Raw genomic sequence first — 21863 nt, 5'->3', positions numbered from 1 at the left:
TCGTAATTGCTTCATGCAATCGGCTATTGTATATAAACAATCATTTGTAGCTTGGTAATGCTCTAAAGTCATGTTTGTAAAATTTTTATCAAGAAATATCTTGTTAATATTGTCGTTAAAGCCACCGACTATCGTGACTGATGACTATAATATTACGAAATGTTCCAGATCTCACAAGTCATAAAAAACTGTAAAAAACTAAAAAAGTGTGGAAATGTGTCGTCAAGTGAAGCTTTCAGCACCAGCTATTTATTTTTTCATGGAAATACAATTATAATAACTATAATAAAAAAAATAATAATCATAAGCTGTAAAGTACATATACATATAATCAATCTTTTTTTCATACGTAATTTAAAATACCATGATTGTTATATTTAATTAAAATCCTATTGAGTAAAATTTCCTTAGAAAAATAAAAACGACAAAAGATACTTTTAAAATTAATAATTTTATGTTAACTATAACTTCTGAACATCAAAATTCTACAAATATATAATTCGAACTTCGAATTTTGAATTTTTTTTTGACTCTAGTAGTTTTTGTCAATTTCAAGTGGGGAAAATGGCCGTAATGCATTATGAATGCAGTCATGGAGGTGAATATACACCTCCATGAATGCAGTTCATGATGCATTTGTGTGCATTTGTGTACTTGTGTATGTAGTAGAAACGAGTGAAATAGTTGTAAACATGTTGCTACGGCAACCCGATTTGTTACGGCAACTCGAGCCGATCTTATTTGACGTTGGTAGGTACTAGCCTAATAGGTAGGCCTTGATTTTCAACAACACTAAAGATTCACCACACAACACACGCAACAGATTGCCTCCTTTTCACTCAACTGACACATTAACGTGACAGAATTTATTTATTTTTATTTTTTTTCGTGTACCAGTGTGATATTTAATCGGTATATTATAATATATCGATTATCAGATAAATAAAATAAACATTAACTAAAATTTTTTAAATTAATTCAAAATAACTATTATAGTGCAACTGTTATTATTATTCAGTTGAATATAAACAAAGAATAACGGCAAAATAAAATAGATACAATAGTTTGTATATATTATTTTGGTGAGTAATTATATAAAATTATTTTTTTTAAATATAATTATTTAGACAATGCTATAGTTATTATTAAATATTAATAATTGTATGATTATTTATCTATTTAACTATTTTTAACTATACGGGATCCAAACTTTCTATTTCAAATTTCACCGGAGTCGAAAGTGTGTATACTCCACGAAATAATAATTAAAAAAAAAAACATAATAATTTGTTTAATTTACCTGAATATTAATATTGATAAATTGTTCTACATATAAAAATAATTTTTATTTAAAAAGAGAGTTGCTGAATAGATGGTAATTAGAATAAATTTACTGTAAAATTTGAAGGCCTTCGCGGAAACAAGCAACTACTTGTTGCACTCCGACATTTTATAGCTTGCGTTATAATAATCATTTTTTTTTTCTCTGATAAAATTCTTTACTAAAAAATAATTCATAAATCACGAAGACCATCGTGCACGTTTAGATAAACATAGAAAAAAAACTCCTACAATTTTAAAAATAAATATTAATTATAACTAATCAAGTAAAATGAAACAAAAGTTTATGCATTGGTGTCAAGATCAAATTGACAATTAATGTGAGTCAAGTTCAAAAGAAAAAAAAAAAAAATTGCAATTACTGATTAATCAATGTCGTTATCAGTAAAAAAAAAATGATTGCTCAATTAAAAAAAAATCTATAACTCTTCTAAAAATCTGTAATTTTAATTATAGAAAAATAAAACTAATTACATTCTCAAATATAATATACTTATTAAATTTATATTTTTATTTATTTTACAATTTAATAATGATAATAAAAAATATTATTTAAAAAAAACTTTGTTCCCATGAGATCATATGATAACAGGATATATTTATATTTTTTTTCTTTATTATTACTATAAATACATCTATTTTTAATGTTAAAAGATTGCTACTAAGCTAGACTTATAAACTTTCCCTACTTTCGCCTCACAATCATTCAACCATAACTATATTATTATTCATATACCAACGACTATTATAATAATAAATTGTCCGTTATTGTTCTAGAAAGAAAAAAAAAAAAAAAACTGTTCCATTTCATTGGTACCCACACGTACCAGATCTTACTCGTCGTGTGCATATCAAAATCAAACCACCTACAATAATAATAATAATAATATTTTATCTGTGTTAATTGAAACAAAAAGAATTTTAAATGTTATTATTTGCATATATACTTATTATAAAATTATATAAATAAAAAAAGCAACATGCTTGCTTGGTGACATTGTTGTTTAATTAATAATAATGGTAATTATAAAATTATTTTGTGATTTTTGTTGGTGAACAACGAGTTAAAGATGAAGAGATGTTGCTAGTGTTGGAGGAGGATGAAGAGAAAAATAAAGAGGGGGATCATGCTCGTGGCTGGTACCACCATCCTCCTCTTCTCTGCCCCCTTGCTTAACATTGTCTCTTTCTCGCTTTATCAACCTTGTCTCTTTGACGTTTTTCTCGCGACAAGAGGAATTGTATTAAATACGTATAAAAATCCTCAATTCTCTTTATTATTATCAAAGGAAAATACCACATTGATTTATCATTTTCATTTATCAAATCGTCAATAAGTTAAATAAGTTAATATCCTTTTTACAAATAAATCAAACATTTATAATAGATAAATATTTTGTGTTTTTAATTTTGGAATATGTTGTTTATATAATTTATCTAAAATTAAGTTATCCAATTAACTGCTAGTATTATTCAAATTTTTATACACGTTTAAATTAACTTGAAAGAAAAAAAAATTGCGATATTTAATAATCAAGTTGAAAAGTGTTAAAGGTGAAAAAAAAATCATTCATATAAATTAATTTCAATAAATCATTTTATTTAAAGTGTTTAATTAAAAAATTAAATGAGTGTGATATTTTATTTATAGATTTTTTAAATTCGGCATATCTTTGTCATTTAACCACTTTCTCGTTTATCCTCTCGACTTTATAAACATTTTCATATACTATATATATATATAATATATATACAATAATTATCATATTGCTTGCACTTTGTGTGCCATTTAGCACGATAGTATTTTATTAATAATAATAATATTAACGATGGTATAAAACGTGATAAATAAATATTTAAAAAATGCTTTTTATCATATTTTTTTTTTACACTTGACATAAGTTGCATATGTAATTGTGAATTTTTAATTTTTTCAGTTAAAATTGCATAATAATTATTATTGAAAATATGAGAAACTCAACATTGCTTAAATGGGCTCAGAATTCAACAAATAATAAAAATGCACCGAATAAAAATGGAGGTATGAAAAAAAACAGGAAACTTATTATTTATAATTATGTTAACACAGAGTTTTAATAATTACTTATTTTCAGGGACAGATAAAAACTGGATTCATCCACCAGATGCCTTGCAAAAGGGTCATATTGCCTACCTCGTAAAGGTGAGTTTTTTTATATACAAAATAAAAAAAGAAAAGAATAAGGATATCCTGTGGTTTTTTTCACCCATTGACGTGGTTTTTATATATCAAATTTAAACTCAGTATATAAAGTTATAATATATATTGAAATAAGTGAGCTTGAAAAGAATTCAATTATATCTTAATAAGTTAATAAAATTTCTAGACTACTTTGTAAGATATTTCCGGAGTAATCTCTAGATTTTCTTCTTCAATTTCTCGTGATTTTTTTTTTTTCTTAAATGAAACTACTTTACTGAAAAAATCGAGTTTTATGAAAAAGTTCGATGAAAAAAAGTTTTTTTTTTAGTGTAAAAATTTACGGAGAAATTACGGAGTAAAGTTTGGAGATTATTTAAGATTGTAATTGAGATTTCGGGGAAAATACAATTATTAATTAAACAAAAAGTTATGTCAATATTTTGTTTTGTTGCATTTCCATATTTGTAAAATAATTAACGTCATAATGCACTTGTAATGAAATGCACTATAACAAAAATATGGGTTAAGAAATAATCACTTATCTTTTTCAGTTGGTAGACAATTAACATAGTAAAAAAACAAACAGTGAAATACACTATAAAACACAAATATTAGTTGAAAAATAATCACTTATCTCCTAGCTGATAAACAGTTTCCATAGAAAAAAAAACAAACATCATCTGCGCATTAACTGATATAGAAGATTCAAGGTCATATGTAAATTTAGAATATTTTCGGATAAACCCAGCGGAAATTTTTATTTGTTTTTATCTTTTGGTTTTTTTGTTTTTTATCAACTGGTATTTTTCAACCAGCCCAATCAAATATTGTGATACGCCCAATTTTTTATTATCAGGTTTTTGTTAACAAACAAGATGATATTATGATAAAACTTTTATATGATTTTATACATTCCAACTCTAAAAGAATATTCAAAAAATTTATTGTACACCGATAATACAAATATTTAAAGAAGGTACAAATAGAAAATCTAAACACGTTTGTATACTGTTGAAACTTGTATATATTATCTTTATCTTTTTCCCGTTCTTGTTAAAACGAGCATTTATTTTTATAAAAAATCATGGTTATGAATTAATTACTCATTCAACATAAATAAATTAAATTTTATTATTCTTTTGAAGTATTTTGATAATGCGCAATTACGTTGATTTTAATATCATAAAACATATAGACAGATAAAAAAAAAAAAAAAATAAATAAAACATTTTTTTTTAGTCAAATAATATTAGTATTAATGACGAGACAACTGCGCAGTTAACTCATCATTTTAATATGACAATTTAAATACGATAGTTATTAAAAAATATGATTTTTAATTTAAAAAAAAAAAAAAAAAACTTAGTATCTTGGAAGTACCGATGTCGATCAACCCAAAGGCATTCAAGTTGTCAAGGACGCAGCATCAAAACTCAAGTTTTCTCAGCAATTAAAAAAAAGTGAAGGTACAAAAATTCCAAAAGTTGAATTGACAATCAGTATTGATGGTGTTGCAATACAGGAACCCAAGACAAAAACAAAACCCAAGGTTAATAAAATTATAATAATTAATTTATCAAAATTTTTTTATATTAAATTTATTATTTTAAATATTATTACAGCGTATAATGCATCAATATCCACTTCATCGAATATCTTATTGTGCTGATGATAAGAGTGAAAAAAAATTTTTTAGTTTTATTGCAAAAGAAGAAGATGCTGATAAACATATGTGTTTTGTATTTGTAAGTGATAAATTGGCTGAAGAAATAACATTGACAATTGGTCAAGCATTTGGATTGGCATACAGAAGATTTTTAGAAACATCAGGTAAAGATCTTGAATCACAACGTCGTTGTATGGTTCTTCAACAAAAAATTCGTCGTCTTGAACTTGAAAATAATACATATCGACAAAGGCTACAAGACATTTGCGCAATCAAAGGCACGGTAATGGGGAAAAAAAAAATATAATTTTATTATTTATTATCATTAAATTATAATGACTATTATTAAAAAATAAAAAATATTTTTTTTATAATTTCAGGCGGATGTTCAGTCATATTTAACTGATCACGATCTTCCAGACATTTTACATGTGCCAATAAAAACTCAAGATTTGTCTGATGATGTATCTCGATTAAACAACAACAATAATATTAACACAAATGGTAATAAGCTATCATCCGATAAAAATGGAAATACATTAAATGGTTCACAACAAGAACCACCACCAGTTCCACCACGAAGTTTTGAAAAATCTTTTGATGAAAACTTTTTGAATAGTAACAAATCATTGTCAACAGTTTTAACAAGAGTTATTGAAAATAAACCTGTTGAAAATCAGCTCATTGATGATGAATTTGATGAAGATTTTAATCCAAGGGCCTATGAAGCAGCTACAAATGGATTTCATCATAATAATATGTTAAATGGAAAAACAACAGCTTCATTTCCATCTATCAATGATTCATTGACTCCACCACTTTGTAAGTTTAATTAATTTTTAATTTTAATTTGAAATAATAATTTATAATAAATTTGTATTTTTTTTAGTGGCACCACCACCAAAAGCCAAAGATTCACGACGTCAACAAAATGGAATGAAAAAAGATCTTTTTGGTAGTACGCCTTTTAATCCAACAACACCAACAAGTACTTGTCTTGATGATCCATTTGAAATGGGTGAATTTTCAAGTTTTTCATCAGTTTCAAATCCAAGTCAGCAAGAACTTGAAAATGCTATTGGTTTACTTGACAAAAGAATATTGGAAATGAAGGTAATATTAATGTTATTAAATTAAAAAAAAATTCTTTTCAATATTTATAATTATTCATTTATTTATTATTTATTTTTTGTAGAATGGTTTTAGTCAAGGACTCTCAATAGGCTCTGATGATTTTTCATTGGAAAGCCTAGATCCTCTACGTAATTAATTGTTTAAAACAAAAAAGAAAAAAAAAAATTTGATCTTTTAAAAAAACAATAAAAAAAAAAAATTTCTCCTTTGCAAAGACCAAAATTAGTTAATTAATTAATATTATATTTATAAAATAATGGTGATTTTATCAAGTCTTTTTTTAGAAATTATAGTGGTTATATTTTAATTTTTCATTTTAAAAACATTTTAAAAATATTTTACTAACTAAATTTTACTAATTTAAAAAAAAAAATATATATAATATCAACTATTTTACAATATATATATACATAAACTTTATTATTGAGTAAAGATAAAAATAGTAATAAAAAAAATATAAAGTGAGAAAAAAAAAATATTAAATAAATAAAATTAAAAAAAAAAAATTCTATCATAGTTTTACTTTAATCTATTTTTATTATATTTAATCAACAAAGCATTTAATGTTTCACCCGCACTTTTTGATTGTCAAGCTTCTCACATCAACCATTACTAAATATAAATTAGTATATTCACATGACAAAAATAAAAAAAAAAAAGTTTTACATCACATTTGATTAATTTATAAAGTTCCCTGGATATTCCAAGAATATTTTTCTCAGCATCTATTTAATCATATTTAATAAATCAATTGATGAAAAGACATGTACTGTGACATGAATAAAAACAAAATCATCACGAGACTAATAATATAATAATAACACAACACAACCATCATCATCAACATTTTTTATTTTCTTAATAATTGATGGAAAAAAAAATGAAAATATGCTTTTTAACAATATTATAATTGTTTTGTAATTTCTATTTTCACATGCAATTTCACCGACTTTTCTTATATATATAAAAAAATAAAATAAACAAAATAAAAATGGATTTATAGTAGTGTTATCATTTTAAACAGGGTCAAGGATAGTTGATAATAATGATAAAGCATGTCTATATATTCGACATAACAATATTAATTCAACATTGTTTATTTTTTTTTTTTTAATCTGTTTGAAGTATTAAGAAATAAATTATTAATAATAATCAAATGAAAATATAGAAAGTCGTTGATCTTTTATTTCAAGATCAGTAGAAAAATAAATAAATAAATAAATAAATGATAATTATAATTATTATTTTATTCAACATTTAAAATGTTAAATTTTCAAAGAAATTTATTTTTAATTGTTTGTTGGTTGCATTTTTTTTTTCTTCATAAATATTTTTATTTGTCAAGAAAATTATCCAGACATGTCACGTTTATCACACTTTAGCACGTTGTTATCTTTATTATTCGTTATGATTAATCTTTTATTGGTATCAATGTGAATTATCATGATGATTAATAATGTATTATTTGCATTTGAACTTTCCTTATTTTTAAATAAATATTAATATAATAATGATGATTGAAAATTTTAAAAAGTATAAATATATATATTGTGTATTCGTATGATGATCATCAGGCTGTCATGAAATGATTCGCAGGTGAATGCATGATGAAGTAAGAGAGATGCAGTTCAAGTAGTGGTGGTTGATAGTAATAATAATATTAAGATGTTGGAATCAAATATGGGAGAATTAAAAAAAAAAGTGTGGCAAGTAGAAGTGTCAGTATCGCGCGGGACTTTACATGAACCGTTTGTTAAACAATTTATAAATATTTGATAATTTTTTATTGTTTTGTTTTTTCGTTATTATCATTTGTATTGATAATTTCAACATAAAAAAAGCAGCAATAACTAAAAGTGTATATTATTATTAATATAATTTGAAATAATAAAAACTAAGAAAATTATTTCAAAAATATTTTTATCATTTCATAAATGTGGAAACGCAGAAAAAAAGAATTTTGATAAATCGGAATTACAATTTAAATTAATATTATTTTTATTTAAATTTAAATATCAATAGTAATTGATTTTTTTTTTAATTTTTAAATTTGAAATACATACGGCTTTATTTTTCCAGGTAAGTCAAATAATAAATATTATATTTTAATTTTAGTCGAATATTATATAAATGCATATTATAGTAACCTTTGAAATTTAAAATATAAAAAAAAATCAAATTATACTTTCGTAATTATTGCAATTGAATTAGAAAGGAGTTAATAAATAATATGACAATAAATTAGTATTAAAAAAAGAAATATGAATTTTTTTTATTAATTTGAAATTCAATAATTTCATATAAAGAAATAAAAAAAAAAATTTTTTAATTTATTTTGACTGCAATTTTTTGTTTGAAAAAAAAAAAAAAATAAACAACTGTGTAAACGTGTTAAATGATAAAAAAATAAAAAAAATGATAAAATTCTTGTTATATATTCCGATTTTTTTATTTAAAAGTTTCCATGTCCTTGATAAATATAAATTATTGATAAATAATTTATAAAAAATATATAATTCTATATTTTAACATTGAAGAATAAATTTTTAATTTACAACAATTATATTTTTTTATTTTTTCGACATAGTACTTAACAATACATAAAAAAAAAATAATTAAATTTTATAAGCAATTATTAAAAAAGCACAAAACATTAACTACTTATTATTGTTGTTTTTTAATATATTAATTAATAATAATTGTTATTGAATTGATGGTTGAACGCATTCCAAAGAACCTAGAATTGCTATTACAATTCATAAAAATTACATGACGTCATATGGACATTAAGAAAGTGGATAATTGGAAAAGCCGTAGCATCAATTGAATTTAAAAAATTAGGCATCATTTATATGTTGTGTTTAAAAATAATTAAAAATAATAAATAATAATTTTTTTGTTTATTTTTAATTTTTATTTTGGAAGAACAACAGTTTGTGTCAATTGAAAAATTTTATGTTGTGTGTTGATGAAGCTGGTTTGATGTAATCGTTTCTAGATTCATCGACGATAAATATCAATCAACATTAATTGAAGATGTCTCTGAGGCGATTGAACTGATTATATAGCGTATATAAACATTATTTTAAATTATTAGTTGTATACTTACTCAGTTTATTTGGAACCATAATATTTTATTTTTTCAATTGCTTTTTATAAAAACTATATCATTGTTATAATATATAACAATAAATCGTTCATTTTCCGAGCCATTTTTTCATTATTGTGCAATGATAAAAGAAAATTTTTTCAAATAACATTACTCATGAAAAAATTTCCTCCACATTTTTCCTCGATTTAACTATAATTGTACGGATTTTTATTGAAAAACCTATAAACTTATAAGCCTTGATAAACCTAAGTACAACTGAATCTCCCGAGATAAGCCTTCTTCGCTAGAAATGTCCTTCTTTGGCACTTGTGATCTTTGTTAAGCTCATCTTTTAATATAACTACTACAACGATGAAATAATTAATAATATAATTGCCATTATTATATATAAAATAATTTAACTTGATTCCATATCAATGATTTTATTTTCCGCAACATAATAATATGCAAATAAAATTATGCATATGCAAACATAATTATTAATTATTTAGATTTATGATTTTAAATTAATAAAAAATTGTACCAATATGTAAATTATAATTGTTGTCAATTTAATCAAACTATATTTCATGATAAAATAAACTAGTTAACTTTGAAAAATAATATACGTTCAATTATACTGTTTATTATTCAGTACACTAGTTTTGTTAATTTTTTTTTTTTTTTACACAATAATTAGTGAGCAAATAAGTGAGCAAATAAGTTAGCAATTGAAAGAATTAACGATCATTTTTTTTTTTTTTTTGATTGATATTCAGTCAAGCTAACTCTTTAGCCGGTCTTATCGCAAAATTGAAAAATAATAATAATAATAATTAGCTTGAATTTTTTCAATGTTGGTTGATTGTTCGCTCAAATGTGAATTTTTTTTTCTAAATTTTCTACATATTTAATTTTATTATTTTTTGTTTATATATATATAAATATATATATTATTTAATTTTTATCATTATCAAAATAGCAGTTATGATTGCGTTTTGTCATCATTGGAGTTTCCGTTGATTATCATTTCCGTTGAGGAATTATGTAGATATAAAGATTCAGCACGAGCCACAAATCCTTCGTTTCATAAATGTATTAAAACTAGTGATAAATCATTTTTATTTTTTTTTTTTAATCTTAAAAATAATTATCTATACAATTTAAATTAAAAAAAATAATAAAATAAAATATATACTTACTTATATTTAAAAAAAAAGTTTATTTTTAATTTTTTTTATCTCAGTTTTCATAAAGATTCAGCACGGGTCACAAATCTTTCGTTTCATAAATGTATTAAAACTAGTGATAAATTATTTTTATTTTTATTTTTTAATTTTCAAAACAATTACCTATCTATACAATTTAAATTAAAAAAATATAATAAAATATACAAAAATAAATCAATATATATATATATATATATGTATATATACTTATGCAATATACTTATTTGAAAAAAAAAATTTTTTTTTTTCAATTTTTTTACCTTAGTTTTTATTTTTTGATAATTATCCGGAACCAACTAACTAATTCGAGTGACTTGTAAATTAGTGTGTGTATGTGAAGATTAAATAAAAACAAAAAAAATAGAAAAATTGTAGAATACTTCAAAGCGGCTATAAATATATCCTATATTTTTTTTATTTATCATCGTCTTGATAGTAAATAATTATCATAATCATCTGTTAATTTTAAATAAATAAAATGTTGAATTTTTTTTTTTTTTTCAATGTCATGAAAGGTCGGTGGGGCATTATCACGTTTACTAAATAGTCAACTGAAGATAAAAGTATTTTTTTTAAAAATGAAATAAAAGGCCTACATCATCACCACCACGTTGCTCATTTTTGAAATAGAAAAAAAAAAAACGTCAACAACAATATACACACAACAAACTCCTAACATAACCAAAATTTTAATATATTGGGGGCGGGGGGGTAATAAAAATTTTTGGAGTAAATAGTTTATAGTTTTTTATTGAATATTATTGTTATAAATATAATAATACTTTTGTCTAACTATATATTTATTTTGTTTTAATATTTTTAAGTTCAACTGGATAAAGAATTGTCAATAATAATTCGAAAGGATATTTGAAGTGACGATCGAAGAGCGTTATGACGGATCCCAATGGTATAAATAAATATTATTATTTATGGTTTATAATACGATTATTAATTTTTAATTGAACATCAATAAAGATTAAGTACAGCTTGATAATTTTGAGCCTTGTTTTGTTTTTTATTTAGTCTCCAAAAATACGAGACAATGTGATACAGAGTGGCAGAAAATTAATACTGGGCATGACACAGAAGAAGTGGTAAAATAAATAATAAATAATGATAATAATAAAAAAAAAAAAACTACATATTTATTTTATGATAATTAATGTTTTAGCAAGTGCATGGATATGAAAAAAGTTACTTTGGAACAGTAATAACATTTTTCAGCTACATAATAACATTTGGATGTGTCAGATTATTTTTTCATTGGTATCCACATTTACATTTATATGCAACTCATAAAAAGTGTTCACTAAGCCGAGCAACAAAACTTCTAATTACTGTAAATAATATATATTTTATAAATAAGAAATAATATAATAATTCATTATTTATTATCAGTAATTTTATTATTATATTTATGTGTTTTTTTATTTTTTTCATCATGTAGGACAATTATCAAGGTAAATACAAATCATACTTTGTCAAGGATATTCAACTCATTGGAACAACAAATGTTAGGTAGTTATTATAATAATTAACTTATTATTTAATAATAAAAAAATATATATTAAATACTACTACTGTTTAATATTACAGGTCAAAAAAAAATTGGAGAATACTTGAAAATGTCAGTGATGAATTATTAAAAAATATTGAAGGAAAAAATTTATTGATCACCTTGGAAAATGGAACAAAACGAGAGGTTTTGAGTTATCGTACATTTTGGTTTAAAAAAAAATGCTATATTTGGGATGATTGTCATGATGAATTTTCAGGACTAGTTGGTTTTGATCACAATGTTCTTTGCTCAGAATTACATTTAAGATCAAACAAAGGCCTTTCAAAAGAAGAACAATTGTTGAAGTAAACTATGTTTTTAAATTTATTAAAAACAACGATAATAATATAGTATAAAAAATAAAATATACATAAAACATTATTCTTTTGTTTTTTTTTTTTAACAGAAGAATTGTTTATGGCAACAATGAGATCATCATTCCAGTTCAAAGTATTTGGATGTTATTTGTACTAGAAGTACTCAATCCATTTTACATATTTCAAGTTTTTACAATATGTGTTTGGCTTGCAGAAGGTTATTATTGGTATATAGGAGCAATTATATGTATGTCCTTCTTTGGTATTACATCTACTATAATTCAAACTCGTCAAGTAAATATAAATATTACTTATTAAATATATAAACAGTGTCCTACATAAATTATATATCTAATATTATCATAATTTAAACCCGTATTATTAGAATCAAAAAAATCTTCATGAAAAAGTTGTATCAAGTGAAACAGTGCGGGTACAAAGAAGCTCTGGTGAATTTGAAACAATATCAAGTGCTGATTTAGCACCTGGTGATGTTATTGAACTTCCCAAGTTTCAAGGTCTTGTTGTTTGTGATGCAATTTTATTGAATGGCAATTGTATACTCAATGAATCCATGCTTACAGGTTTGATAATATTATAAATAAATATAAATATACCTTTTTTTTTTCCTTTAATTTTAATGTTAATTGTTTTTTTATATTATAGGTGAATCTGTACCAGTTACAAAAACACCTATAACACCAAGACCAATTTCATTTGATTCAAAAGAATCATCTCAACATATACTTTACAGTGGCACATTGATAATTCAAACACGATACTATGGTGATGGACCAGTATTGGCAAGAGTCATTAAAACTGGACTTTTAACAAATCGTGGTAGTTTAGTTGCTGCAATTCTTTATCCACCACCAGCTGATTTTAAATTTGACCAAGATTCTTACAAATTTATTAAAATATTAGCAGCAATTGCTTTTGTTGGTCTTCTTTATACAGTTATATTAAAAATCCAACGTGGTATGACAATGGTGGATATTGCTATTAAAGCCTTGGATATTATTACAATTGTTATTCCACCAGCTTTACCAGCAGCAATGACTGTTGGTAAACTTTATGCCCAATCACGATTAAAAAAAGAAAAAATATATTGTATCAATAGTCGTGTTATCAATGTCACTGGAAGTTTAAATTGCATTTGTTTTGACAAGGTTATGAAAAAAATATGTTTATATATTATAACGAGACCATCAATCAGAAATATAATATTGTTATTAATCTAATATATCAAAATTATGATTTTTAGACTGGTACACTGACAGAAGATGGTCTCGACATGATGGGAATCGTGCCAGTCATCAATGGTAGTCTAACTGATGCTGAAAAAAATATTCAAAATATGAATAATCATCCACTTTTTGAGGGCATGTTAGTATGTCACAGTTTGACACTGATTGATAATGAATTATGCGGTGACCCTCTTGATGTTAAGGTGCTCAATATAACAACAATAATAGTTATAATAACTTTTCATTATCACCAATTCATTTATCATCATCATCATCATTATTATCATTATTTTTATTATCTCATTGTTTACTTTTAGATGTTTGAAAGTACTGGATGGATTTTAGAAGAGCCACAAATTGCTGATACAAGAAAATATGATTTACTTGTACCAACTGTTGTAAAACCACCAGATAATTTCAATCGTCATTTAGAAAATAATATAGATCAATTACCAGAAATTGGAATAATTCAACAATATCCATTTTCCAGTTCATTACAACGAATGTCAGTTATTGTTAGAGTATTGGGTACTGATCATTTTCGTGCCTACACAAAAGGTTCACCAGAAATGATTATTAGTCTCAGTAAGCCTAGTACTGTACCTCAAAATATTGCAATTGAATTACAAAAATATACTGAACAAGGATATCGTGTTATAGCTTTTGGAAGAAATATGATATCAACAGCAAGTTTTACAAAAGTAAAGAAATAAAAAATAATAATAATAATAAATTTGTCAAATGAAATAATTAAATTTATTATTAATGATGATTTTCATTTATTTAATTTTAGATACGAAAAATGCATAGAAATAATATTGAAAAAGATTTAGAATTTTTGGGTCTTGTGATAATGGAAAATAGATTAAAAGAACCGACAATTCGTGTAATTGAAGAATTAAGAGAAGCTAATCTTCATGTTGTCATGATAACAGGTAAGCTGTTGATAAAAAAATAAATTCGAGTTAAATTAATAAATAATTGTTTATACAATGATGTTAATCTTATTCAAGGTGATAACATTCAAACCGCTGTGAGTGTTGCCAGAGATTGCAAGATATTATCAAGAAATGAAACAGTTATTGGTATCACGATAACACCTGGTGATGAAAAAATTTCGCCGAAAATTTATTTTAATATTCAAGGAGCACCGGTAATAATTTTTATCTAAAATACATATTTATTTATTATATTTTTTTTTTTTTTATTTTATTTATTTTTATTTAGGCAACTTCAATATTAACATGTACAACAATTGAATCAATTGAAGCTGGTGTAGATACACTGAATTATCGATTTGCATTGACTGGTCAAACATGGGAACTTTTACGTCAATTTTTTCCGGATTTATTGCCAAAAATTTGTGTTCGTGGTGCTGTATTTGCTCGAATGACTAGTGATCAAAAACAACAACTTATTCTTGAGCTTATGGAACTAGGCTACTATGTTGGTGAGTTTAAAAAAATTATATAATTAAAATTATTCAGTATATAATACTATTTTTAATTCATACAATGTAAAAATACTGATTAAATTGACTGACGTAAGCTAAATGAAAGTTGGAGTGTCCATGTGAATGGACAATTACTACAATAGACGCATTGTTATTCTGAAAAACATTTTTATTATTTAAAATTCAAAAAGACTATTATAATAAATTTGGTTATTATTATTTTTTAGCAATGTGTGGAGATGGAGCAAATGATTGTGGTGCACTTCGTGCTGCTCATGCAGGAATATCTCTATCGGAGGCCGAATCAAGGTATAACAAATAAAATAATGTATACATATTTTTTTGTAAATTAATTTTTAATAAAATTTTCAGTGTTGCAAGTCCATTTACATCACAGATTCCTGACATCACATGTGTTCCAAAAGTCATTCGTCAAGGTCGTGCTGGCCTTGTGACCTCTTTTGGTATCTTTAAATTCATGGTTACTTATTCATTAACTGAATGTTTTTCGGCACTTATACTCTATTCAATTGATTCAAATTTAACTGATTTTGAATTTCTATTTATTGATATTGCATTAATTGTTAATTTTGCATTTTTCTTTGGTAAAACAAAAGCATATGAAGGTAAACTTGCACCTCAACCACCAATGACAAGTATATTAAGTTTTACACCATGTTTTTCACTTATTCTTCATATGGCAGTTATTATTGCTTTTCAAATTGGTGTTTTTATTGGTGTACAACATTTTCCAGGATACACAGAATTTAAGCCAGATACACCATTTGATTATGATTGTGTTGAAAATTATTCAGTATTTTGTTTGTCAATGTTTCAATACATAACAATGGCAGTTATATTTTCACGTGGTAAACCTTATCGTAAAGCAATCTATACAAATAATGCATTTATATGTTCAATTTTATCATTAACTATTTTTTGCATGTATATAACACTTTATCCAGCTAATTGGATTGCAAATCTTTTAAAACTCAAAGTATCAGAAAGATCTGAATGGCGTATAATTATTATTATATTGGCATTTGTTTATTTTTTTATTTCACTTATTATTGAAACATTTATTATTGAATTTACAATTGAAAAAAAAGTAAAACCAATGCTTTATAATTCGGAAAAATCAAAAAAAAAATATTTAGTTATTGAGCATGAATTAAGAAACCAATTAAATTGGCCAAAATTAAATTTTGAATTACCAGCATTAACACAAGTACCAAGTGTTGAAAATATTAATGATAATTTTGATCATAAAGAAAATAAAAATAAAGATCAATTTCAAGGTGTTACTAATCCTGTATTTATTCGCGACACAACAACAAATGAAATAACGAAATTTTAATATTAATAAATATAATTTAAAAAAGAAAAAAAAAAAAACTACTTTACGTAAAAAATATCAAATATAAATTTAAGAATATTGTAACATTTTTTTTTGTTTTTTACAATAACTGTAAATGAATTTATAAAAATAAAAATATATATCAACAATTCATCGAATCAAATAAAATATTTGTTAAATAATAATAAAATAATAAATAAATTATAAATCAAATAAAAAAAAATTATTTTAAAATAATCATTACAATGATGAATTTATAATTTTATAATTTTATAATTTTCATTTGACAATGATATATTGATAACAGGTATATTTTTTTTAGAATCTTCCTGAGAAAAAAAAATTAATATAAATTTATTTTTTTTCTCTTTCTTTTCAATAGAATTGGCACTCGTATCAATTTGTTTGTTTACAAGTTAAAAAATTTCTTAAAAATCGTGATAAATATGTTCATCGTTTATCGCAACATTTAAATACATCAGCAATAATGAATCTTATATTAAAATAAATAACAAAAATTGAAGGTACTGATATGATACAAAATTTTAAGGAATGGCTTGATGATAAAATTATTGTACAACAATTGGTTAAATTATTAACACTAACAAATGTCAATGAAAGACATACAAATTCATCTGAATTATTTGCTAATATTATTAAATTATCAAGAGACAACAAACTATCAATTGTTGATCGAATTGAACCTGTAAGTTTATCGTATTGTTTTTTATTAGCTTTAATTTTAGGTGATATTTTTTCATTTTCGATTAATTGTTTTTTAGGGAAGAAAATGTATTTCTATTGTTAGATACAATATTGGCTGAACCACAAACTGAATCAAGTATTGTTAGAAGAATACAAGTTCTTCTTGTTCTTCTTGGTCAAGAAACAACAAGGTAAATATTATTATTAATAATAAATATTAAATTTATAATTATTATTAATAAATTATGGACGTTATTTTTGATTCTCTTTAAGTCAACAAACATGTGACATGCAAGGTAATAATTCTGGTGAAAAAGATACAAAATGCAACTTCACAGTACCTGGAAAAATTAAATAAATTACTATTAGTACCACCACCAAAACCATCAGTAAAACAACTGCTTATTTTTTAGAGTGTTCGCTGGGTCTTCATGTTGCCAGATTATTCACAGCCTTATTATCTAATGAAAATTTTAATGTATACAAAAAATTACAACAGTTTAATACACTTAAAATGTTATTGGATTTTTAAAAGACCAGTATTGGTAGAACAATAAGAAAAAGTTGGAGAAATATTTCTACCAGGGTGTACATTTTTACTTCTTACATTTTTATTGATATTTTAATTTCAAATATTATAAATTTTGTCTTTATTAAATTAAGTTTAAATAGAGTAATGAAAAAACTAGAATATACTTATGCTATGAAAATATCTATATATATAAAAAAATTTAAAATAATAATATTTTTTATTTCTACAGTTGTTTAAACTTTTTGATAATTTTGGAAATAAAAAAAAAAAAATCATATCATTTATATGTGATTTTATAAATGTATCTTGCAATAATATTAAAGGAAAAAATATTACTTAATAAAATTAAAAAACAATTTGAATTTAAATTGTCAAATAATGATTAATAATTTTTCGATTACATGTATAAGATGGATATATCTGGATAAGATGGATGTATATATACAAGTGAGTTTTATTGTTAGCAATTATTAATTTATAAATATTTTTAATAATATAAAATAAAGAATTAAAATAAAATATTTTTTTAAATAAATCCCTGGTGAAAATATTTCTCCGCGATATCTCCTAAATTTCTCCGCAATTACTCCAAATTTCTCCCAAATTGACCCATGCGGAGAAATAAGGGGAGAAAGGTATCAAAATTTTTTACGAATTTTCTCCGAATTGACTTAGGTGGAGAAACGTTCGGAAATATTTCTCCGCGATAACAATACGTGGAGAAACGCGTGAAAAAAAAAATTTTACCGCAGAGAAATTCTTCCGAAATCAACGACGAGAGGAAATTTTTACACTTATTTCCCCACATTCATCAATTTGATGAAATGATCACGAGTTTTGTAGACAAAGTACCTCAGGTATATCAACTTTTTTGAAAAAAAGTGTCTTCGAATTTTCATTTTTTTCAAAAAAAATAAACATCATTAAGCTATGCGTTATGTAAAAATTAATAATTAGTCATTTTTTTTTGGAAAAATTAAAAATTGAAAAAGTTGGAAAAAAGTGAACTAATGGTGGAAAAAGTTGGAAAAAGGGTGGAGAGATTTGTCCGCCATTTTTCCAACCGTGTAAAGAAATAATTTTATACTGCTGAGAAATTTTTTCTGATATTAACGACGAGGAGAAATTTTTCCGTCGTTTCTCCGAATCAACTTCGGTAAGAGAACGTTCGGAAATATTTCTCCGCGAAAAAAAACACACGCTGAGGAACATGAGAAAAAAATAATTTTACAGCGGAGAAATTCTTCCGAAATGAACGACGAGGAGAAAATTTCTCCACTCATTTCTCCGCATGGGTCAATTTGGGAGAAATTCGCTGTAATCGCGGAGAAATTCGGACAAATTCGAAGAAATATTTTTACCAGAGATAGTTTGACATTGGTAACTGTACCAGTATTATTGAATAATTTATTTCCTTCAAATGTATTTTCAACACCAACTTATATATTTGAAGTGGATTATTTATTTATTAATTATAACAATATTATATTTTTAATATTAGTAGCGTTAGTTTAACTATTAGTTCAAAATAATATTTGTTTTTTTATATAAAACTTTTCTCAAGAGAGCTTTCACCCACCGCTGTACTTGTACAATAATATGGAAATTGATGATGATGATATAATTGTTGGACGTCAACGTTTGTTGGACGTATTGTTATGGTAGTCAAAAATCCATGAAAGAAGAACAATTAATAAAATCACAAGAATGGGTTAACCCAGTATAATTACTAAAAGTTTATCTCAACCATCAATATCTGAGACTAATGACAGAAAGAGGTTGAATGAGCCACCTATACCAGAATCAATTAATAAAAAAATTCAAAAAACGACACTATCACCACCACCACCACCATACACCACCATTACCACCCACCATCATTTAAAACACCTACTGTACCACAAACATCAATAAAATAACAAAAACAACGGAATACACCAACAGCACGATTATGTACACCTTCATCTTCATCAACATCAAGTTCAATTAATTCTGGTAAAACATTAACATCAACAAAAAGACGTAATAGATCAGCTGGTGATAAAAAATTTGCTAATGAACCAGATAAAAAAATGTATATACAATACAAATGGGTTTATGAACACTCTTGAAAATCACTAAAGATACAAAATCAACAGATCGGAATTATAAAATTTATACTAAAATTCCAAATTACGTTGATAAGGTATCTAAATCGAAATATAATCGGTGGATCGTATTTTTTAGAACTTTGTATAAATCACCATAAAAGCTGGCTGTTAAAACATATTATTTCAAATGGATAGTAATAAAACCGCGGTAAAAATTTTTTTCCGAATTTCTCCGCGATTAGTCCGAATTTCTCCCAAATTGACCCATATGCGAAGAAATGGGTGGAAAAACTTTCTTCTCGTCGTTGAATTGAGAAAAAATTTCTCATCAATAAAATTATTTTTTCACCCGGTTAGAGAAATGGCGTACAAATCTCTCTACCATTTGTTCAATATTTCTCCAACTTTTTCAATTTTCAATTTTTCCAAAAAAAAATGACTAATTTTTAATTGTTACCATTGTTACATAACGCAAAGCATAATCTTTATCTTTGCTCTACCCAAGTCGATTCGGAGAAAATTCGAAAAAAAATTTTGATACTTTTCTCCACTCATTTCTCCGCATGGGTCGATTTTGGGAGTAATTCGGAGTAATCACGGAGAAATCCGGAGTAATGCGGAGAAATATTTTCACCAGGGAAATTATACCTCAAGTATTCAATATTTTAAAATCAACTGAACGCTCAGTCGAGAAAAAACCTGTATATGCGACGTTAATTTGATTGAATTATATGATGAATAATAGTAGCATAATAACTAGGCTCAATGAAACCGATAATTTAAATATTCCATTAAGTTTTGATGTAGAAGGTTTATCAAGATTATGCACCGATCAGATTGAATCATATTTAACCTGTTTCGAAAATAATATCAATACTCATAAACATAAAAGAGTATTTAAATTTATTAAAAATAATCTTGATAAATCAGGTCAGGAAGCCTACAATATTTTATCGGATCGATCGAGCGCAATATAAGACCAGAAAATGCTGAATTATTTGATAAATTTAAAGATTTAAATTTTAAATTATTTAATAATAATAGTAACTGGTATAAATTTTTACCACTTTTCATAGAACTACAAAAATTAACAACTAATTTTATTGTGCTACCAGTGAATCATTTTGGCTGGCATCATGTTATAGATATAGTACATCTGCATTAAGACGTTTGGTAGCAGAATTAGCAGATAAAAAATTATCTGAAAAAACTAAAACTTTGGATGATAAAGGTTTATGGCATGAAATTGTTAACATTGATCCTGAAGCTTCACTCGGCAAAAGATTTGGTCTATCATTAACTACCGATGGAGCTTCAGTATCAATTCAATGCCGAAAAAATGTGATAAATAAAAATAATCCTAATATAGTGACAATATAACAAATGATATACCAAAAATTACAATTTTAAGTCATTATTCTATCGATGATTTAAAAAATTCAAATATAACACATTATTCATCGATTGATCAAGGACAGAGATGTATGGTATCAAGTATAAATTTTGAAAAGATTAGTGATTTAAAAAATAAACTTAAACAAAAAAGATTTGCCACAAAAAAGAGGTTTCTTTAGAAATAAAAAAAAATGAAAAAAAAATAACAAGTACTGCAGATAAAAAAGTTGAAAAAATTGTACAATCAGTTGAATTTGAAAATATTTTAAATTTAAAAAATCCAATAAATTATTTAATGAATTTAAAATTTCGGTACTTTGCTTTATATATACTTCAACTGATTTATGGCAAATTAAAAATATCACTAATTAAATGGAATATTGTAATTAAAAAACGTACTTATCTCGATGATTTAGCGTATTTTATTGCAACTGGCCAAAGAAAAAAAAAATATTTGAAAAACAAAATTATTTAAAAAATCATCCATCAGATAAAGATAAAAAAACGAAACATCAATTAAAATTGACTCGTAAATTAGAGAGCCAAGTAAAACTTGCTGAAAAAAA

General features: G+C 24.5%; 3 protein-coding genes across 9 annotated transcripts; all 3 read left to right on the top strand.

Moving 5' to 3' along the window:
* Positions 1-727: 727 nt before the first annotated feature.
* On the top strand, positions 728-7555 carry LOC122852091 (PTB domain-containing engulfment adapter protein 1). Of its 5 annotated transcripts, none has more exons than XM_044151681.1 (8): positions 728-750; positions 3279-3382; positions 3456-3523; positions 4890-5072; positions 5146-5472; positions 5570-6011; positions 6079-6302; positions 6385-7153. In XM_044151681.1, exons 2-8 carry the CDS (start codon positions 3310-3312, stop codon positions 6457-6459), a joined length of 1392 nt encoding a protein of 463 aa, XP_044007616.1. In that variant the 5' UTR covers positions 728-750; positions 3279-3309; the 3' UTR covers positions 6460-7153. The 5 variants fall into 5 exon arrangements, with proteins under 5 accessions (XP_044007616.1, XP_044007617.1, XP_044007612.1 ...); XM_044151682.1 differs by having other exon boundaries at positions 744-1082; positions 6385-7552; XM_044151677.1 differs by lacking the exon at positions 728-750 and adding an exon at positions 2151-2361.
* A 271-nt stretch (positions 7556-7826) lies between these two features.
* Positions 7827-16818, top strand: LOC122852068 (polyamine-transporting ATPase 13A3-like). Of its 2 annotated transcripts, none has more exons than XM_044151641.1 (16): positions 7827-8402; positions 11468-11550; positions 11667-11737; positions 11815-11982; positions 12091-12161; positions 12240-12506; positions 12608-12812; positions 12904-13102; positions 13185-13687; positions 13783-13968; positions 14083-14466; positions 14559-14700; positions 14779-14918; positions 14993-15215; positions 15446-15527; positions 15591-16818. In XM_044151641.1, exons 2-16 carry the CDS (start codon positions 11535-11537, stop codon positions 16573-16575), a joined length of 3642 nt encoding a protein of 1213 aa, XP_044007576.1. In that variant the 5' UTR covers positions 7827-8402; positions 11468-11534; the 3' UTR covers positions 16576-16818. The 2 variants fall into 2 exon arrangements, with proteins under 2 accessions (XP_044007576.1, XP_044007577.1); XM_044151642.1 differs by lacking the exon at positions 7827-8402 and adding an exon at positions 11263-11372 and having other exon boundaries at positions 15591-16616.
* Positions 16819-17119: 301 nt separating this feature from the next.
* LOC122852137 lies at positions 17120-17859 on the top strand. Of its 2 annotated transcripts, XM_044151754.1 has the most exons (4): positions 17120-17281; positions 17358-17471; positions 17554-17576; positions 17694-17859. In XM_044151754.1, the coding sequence occupies exons 1-4, from the start codon at positions 17184-17186 to the stop codon at positions 17810-17812; spliced, it is 354 nt and encodes a 117-aa protein (XP_044007689.1). In that variant the 5' UTR covers positions 17120-17183; the 3' UTR covers positions 17813-17859. The 2 variants fall into 2 exon arrangements, with proteins under 2 accessions (XP_044007689.1, XP_044007690.1); XM_044151755.1 differs by having other exon boundaries at positions 17554-17859.
* The last annotated feature ends 4004 nt before the right edge of the window (positions 17860-21863 follow it).

This window comes from Aphidius gifuensis, linkage group LG3 (genome assembly GCF_014905175.1).
Source record: "Aphidius gifuensis isolate YNYX2018 linkage group LG3, ASM1490517v1, whole genome shotgun sequence".
NCBI classification, from domain to species: Eukaryota; Metazoa; Arthropoda; class Insecta; order Hymenoptera; family Braconidae; genus Aphidius; species Aphidius gifuensis.
Note: the sequence above shows the minus strand (reverse complement) of the source record. Positions and strands in the feature narration are given on the sequence as shown.